The sequence below is a fragment of the Cavia porcellus genome, unplaced genomic scaffold, assembly GCF_034190915.1.
Source record: "Cavia porcellus strain 051 isolate PalLab524CR breed Dunkin Hartley unplaced genomic scaffold, mCavPor4.1 scaffold_27, whole genome shotgun sequence".
NCBI lineage: Eukaryota > Metazoa > Chordata > Mammalia > Rodentia > Caviidae > Cavia > Cavia porcellus.
In genome coordinates, this window is record NW_026947510.1 from 33,854,170 (window position 1) to 33,859,557 (window position 5,388).

A 5,388-nucleotide genomic window follows, 5' to 3' on the forward strand; every position below is an offset into this window, starting at 1 on the left:
TGAATTTGAGGCCAGCCTACTCCACGTAGTGAAAACCTTGCTTTGAGCACAAACAACCTGATGTGGTTTTCTCCATGCTAGTATAGAAGGGGTCCCCAGGAAAAGAATGCAGAGAAAGCTGAAAATGGGGAGGGGGGAATAATTCTGCTCACAGGGTTCTCCATTGGTGCTACACATCTAGGATGCCCTGGAGAGCTGTTAAGTCTCAGTGCCAAGTTGTACCCCAGGCCTATTAGGCTGCCTGCACAGGGGTGAGACACATGCATTTTGCCAAACATCCCACTAATCGTCATGGCGCACAAGTGAGACTCAGGAGAGTGGTGACGCTGCTTCTTCACTAACATGAGCTCTAGGTTTGCACTGATAATCATTTTTATTTTGGGTTCTACTTGTTATTTTTGTTTGTTTGTTTTTGTTTTCTTTTGAGACAGAATCTCCCTATGTAGCCCACGCTGGCCCTAAATTCAGAGCAATCTCTCTGCCTCAGCTCCCCGAGTGCTGGGATTACAGGTGAAGGCCACACACCCAGCTTCAGTGTAATCTTTTATTGCTGGTTTATCATGGTGCAGTGCTTTGCCTCTGGGGCTTAGCACACAAATGCAGCAGTTTATTATTTCAGACTGTTGTCAGTGCTAATCGTGAATGACGTCACTACAGCTAGAGAAGGGAGCTGAAGCTGACTGCTTTTGAGTATATATAATTCTGTGATGGAGGAAACATTTTATCTGAAATGTTTTAAAATCAGTACAATATTCATGCTCTCTAAGCAACTACAGTACTTGAAATGCAGTAAAATGAAAACGCATAGAGGCTGGGGATTTAGCACATCTCCATTGTATTTATTTAGAGACAGGGTCACTATAAATTTCCTGAGTTGACTTCAAACTTGAAATGTTTCCACATCAACCTGCAAAAGTAGTTGGGATTATAGGCCTGTGTCACCATGTCTGACCTCAAAAAATGTCTCTTGGGGGTGGGACAGCATTTCCCAAAGTACTGTCTTGGGCAGTGATTCTCAGATGAAGTTGTGTCAGATCACATGGAATGTTTTAAGGATTTTTTGTCCTCTTTAAATTTTTATGAGTGCATGTCGGCAGTATGTAATGATTACATTCACTGTGGGATTTGTACATAACACACCCTAATTCCTGTGACTTCCACTCAGGACCTTTGAGAACACAGATTCCTGGGCCCTGGCCCTTGGGTGAGACCTAATGATGAGTCTAGGGGAGGGGAGAATTGTAATTTCTAGCAGATTACTAACTGCTGTGAGCGTGTGAGCCACTCTGAGGACCACTGGCCTGACGTGCTTGCTAAAATCCCAGGATAGTAGGGCTTGGTGGAGGTGCCTGTCACCTCAGCAGCAAGGATGCTGAGGCAGCTGTGCTACGTAGTGAGTTCATGGCTGCCTGAGGCCTTGTGTGAAAAAAATCCTAGGCTACAGTTGGGTCTTGCAGAAGAAATCTCAAGCAACAGCTAGATCGGTTGGTAAGATGCCCGCTAGCATGTGTAAGGTTCGGGGTTTGATCCCCAGCACCATCAAAAACAGATCTTACATGTTACTTTTTTTTTTTAAGGTAGGAATATTTCTTAGGGAATAGGAGAAGCTCCTGAGAGACAGGCGGGGCCAGAATGGGTTGCCAAGACCTTAAGTTTTCTAGGTGAGTTTGATACATAAAGAAGTATAAAAAGATAGTTAAAAAACCTTGATTCAGCCTACACCAATTTGAAATGTTCTGATAATAGAAACTGGAAAAGAAAAGTTAAAGCAAAAGAAGGGCAGCTGTGGCCGGGAGGGGCAGGAGGGAAGGGAGAGCGGCCTGCTGGGCGCTTGGCCTCAGTCGTCTCTGAATCTGCAGGCGCAACTCCATGCTCATGGTCAACGTGCTGGTGGTGGTCAGCGGCTGCCTCATGGGCTTCTGCAAGATGGCCAAGTCCGTGGAGATGCTGATCCTGGGCCGCTTGATCACAGGCATCTTCTGCGGGCTCTGCACGGGGTTCGTGCCCATGTACATCGGAGAGGTGTCTCCCACCAACCTGCAGGGTGCCTTTGGCGCCCTCCACCAGCTGGGCATCGTCGTCGGGATCCTGGTGGCGCAGGTACCCGGGGGTTTCTCCCTGAGCGAGTGTTCACTTCCTGCCCACTGAATGAATTCACAGACAGTGAGCTCAAGAAAAGATGGGACATATTCAGTGAAGTGTATTTCAGACAGCATGATTCCTAGGACTCCATTGTAGCTAACAAAACCAGCAGGACCAAAAAGGGAAAATAAAATTTTATGTCTTTCTTTCTTTCTTTCTTTCTTTCTTTCTTTCTTTCTTTCTTTTTGATATCGTGGATTGAACTCAACCTCGTGCTTGCCAGGCAGGCACTTGTGCCACTAAGCTATATTCTCAGCCCCAATTTTACCTTTTTCTATGGTAAAACAACTGACTGGGCCTGGTTCCATATTTCTGTAATCCCAGCACTCAGCAGGCTGAGGCAGGAGTTCAAGACCAGACTGAACTACATGGTAAGACCCCATCTCCAAAACATTCCAAAAAACAAAGAGAATGCGTAAGTTTTTTTAAAAAAAAAAAGTTTAGGTTTATTGGCACATTTTACATGTACATAATGATCACATACATTATAGAGAACTTCTATTTGTACATGTTAAGTCTTGACTGCTTTTCCCCGTGCTCCTCACTCTCAACAAATCCCTATTTACAAAAGTTTTGTTTCCACATCTTTTCCTTTTTTCTCTTCCTTGCTTTCCCCCTCCCTTCTCCCTCCTTAGCTCCCTTCCCCGTTAAATGTTTTCTTCCTATTTTACAATATCTGTTGCGTATACTTTGGTCCTTATTTATACTTTAGTTTCTTAGTAGTATAAGAGAAACCATGTAAATCGTTCTTTCTTTCCCTGTTTCTTTCTTTCTTTCTCTCTCTCTCTCTCTTTCTTTCTTTCTTTCTTTCTTTTTCGGTGCTGGGGATCGAACTTATGACCTCACATTTGCCAAGCAGACAGTTAAGCAGCTGAGCTAAACCACAGCCGAAACCATGTAATCTTTACCCATGTGTTCGACTTCAGTTCACTTGTATTGTTTCAAGGTGCACTCATTTACCTAGAAATGTTTTAAGTTTATCCTTCTTATGGCTGAGTAGTTCTCTATTGTATTAAAAAACACATATTTGGGGCTGGAGATTTAGCTCAGCGGCATAAGCACCTGCTTTGCAAGTGTGTGGTCATGAGTTCAATCCCCGGTACTGATAAAAAAAAAAAAAAAAACCACATATTTATCCATTTATCAGTTGGTGGGCATTTGGACTGTTTGCAAGATTACAAATTGTTTTACAAATTGTGCTGTGGCGTGCATATATCACTGTAGTGATATAACTCTATTGGGATGATACCAAGAAGGGGCATAGCGGAGTCAAAGGGAACCTCCAGGTTCAATTTTTTCAGTAATCTTTGTAAAACCAATTTCATATTGGTTGTACCAATTTACACTTCCACTAATAGTGGAGAACAGTTCCTTTATCCCCACAGCCCTATCTGTGTTTGTTGCTGGTTGATTTCTTGATGATAGAGATTCTTTCTGGGATGAAATGGAATCTCAGCATAATTTTAACTTTCATCTCTCCAATGACCAGTGACATTGAACATTTTCATGTATTTATTTGCCATTGTTATTTCTTCACTTGAGAAGTGTGTATTTATCTCAGATGCCCATTTTTGGATTGGGTCTTTGAATTTGGCAGGGTCTGATTTTCTTTTTGAATTGCTTATATATTCTAGATGATAGTCCTTTGTCTTAGCTGGCTTTTTAAAAAATTGTGTCCTACAAAATATGGGCTTTGTGATACTGTCTTATCTGGTTTCTAGACCTTTGGCCTGAAGTTCATCTTGGGGACTGAGGAGCGCTGGCCTGTGCTGCTGGGCGGCACCATCCTCCCAGCCTTCTTGCAAAGTGTAGCGCTTCCTTTCTACTCTGAAAGTCCTAGATTCTTGCTCATTAACAGTAGGAGGAGGAGCGCGCTACAAAGCAAAAAGTAGGGATAAGCCTCAATCCCTCCAAACCAATGCCTTATCACCAGCCAGAATTAACACATACCTTGATCCTAAAAGCTCACTCGCTCTGCTTAGAATTTGGATCCCATTATAAAATGACCCAAATATTCTGGACAAGGTGGCACTTGCCTGTAATCCTGTAAGGCACTGAGAGGCTGAGGCAGGATTGCTGCAAGTTCAAGGTCAGGCTTAACTGTAGCAAATAAAATGACCTGTGTAAATAAAATAAAATGTCTGTAAATAAAATAAAATGACCCTGAGCTGATGTGTTAGAATTTGGAACAGACTTTTACAACCCCTTCTACTTACATGAGATTTTTCAGAAACCAGATTTTCAGTGTAGACCAGAATGGTAGGTGTTTATAAGCAGCTGCCTTTAGTAAACAGGAAAGGTACAACACCAATTCCAGAGAAATACAATAGCTAAACATTGGCGTCAGAAATAAGCCTCAGAGAGGCTGTACCTTCTCATTCAGGTAGGGGCTGGTTATAGCTTGAGGCCTCTGGACAAACAGGTGTGAAGGAGGTTGTATTTGCCAGGGACAAAGTTGCATAATTAATATCAACCTTCCCTTCCTCTCATTGGACCTCCTCAGTTGCATATGTTTTTCTCATCTTCGCTGTCTTCCTAATTATCTTTCTGCTGTTCACCTTCTTCAAAGTCCCCGAGACCCGAGGCAGGACTTTTGAGGAAATCACGCGGACCTTCGAAGGGAGCTCTCGGGTCTCCGGGGGTCCTGGCTAGATCCAGGCTCTGGAGCTGAAGAGCCTGCAGTGCCCCAGGACCCAGCTCAGCTGCTGGTATCTGGGCCACCTCCGCCAGGACCGCGGACAGCGACCTCCCGCCTAGGGAAGCCCCCACCCTAGGAGCCCAGGACTGACTGCTCCAGCGCTGCCGCCCCTGTCTGTCTCACCCTCAGCAACATTAAATATTTCCACATGGATTTCCTACTGTGAATGTTACCATGGTTCTTTGATCTGAAATAAAATGCACATATCACAGAGTCATTATTTTTGTTCTTCCTGTGAGAACATGATGAGCTTTAATCCTGGCTGAGCTGTTGAGTACCTGTTGTGACCCTGAACAAGTTTTTTAGTCTCATATACACGAAAATAGCAATACTTGTTTGTTTGTTTGTTTTTGGTACCGGGGATTGAACTCATGACCTCACGCTTGCCAGGCAGATTCTTGTGCCCTTGAGCTATAGCTCCAACCCACATTACTTGCTTATTATGCAGATCAAATGAAAAGGCCTTCTGCCTTAGTTATTATCTCATTGCTGAGACAAAGTACTGGATGCCCAAAGTTAAAGGGAGAAAGATTTATTCAGCTCCATTT

The 5,388-nt window shown here is 43.6% G+C and overlaps 1 protein-coding gene across 1 annotated transcript; it reads left to right on the forward strand.

Moving 5' to 3' along the window:
• The first annotated feature begins 1,006 nt into the window (after positions 1-1,006).
• Positions 1,007-5,048, forward strand: LOC101787691 (solute carrier family 2, facilitated glucose transporter member 3-like). Its single transcript, XM_063238182.1, has 3 exons — positions 1,007-1,661; positions 1,860-2,100; positions 4,712-5,048. The coding sequence occupies exons 1-3, from the start codon at positions 1,633-1,635 to the stop codon at positions 4,811-4,813; spliced, it is 372 nt and encodes a 123-aa protein (XP_063094252.1). The 5' UTR covers positions 1,007-1,632; the 3' UTR covers positions 4,814-5,048.
• Positions 5,049-5,388: the final 340 nt, after the last annotated feature.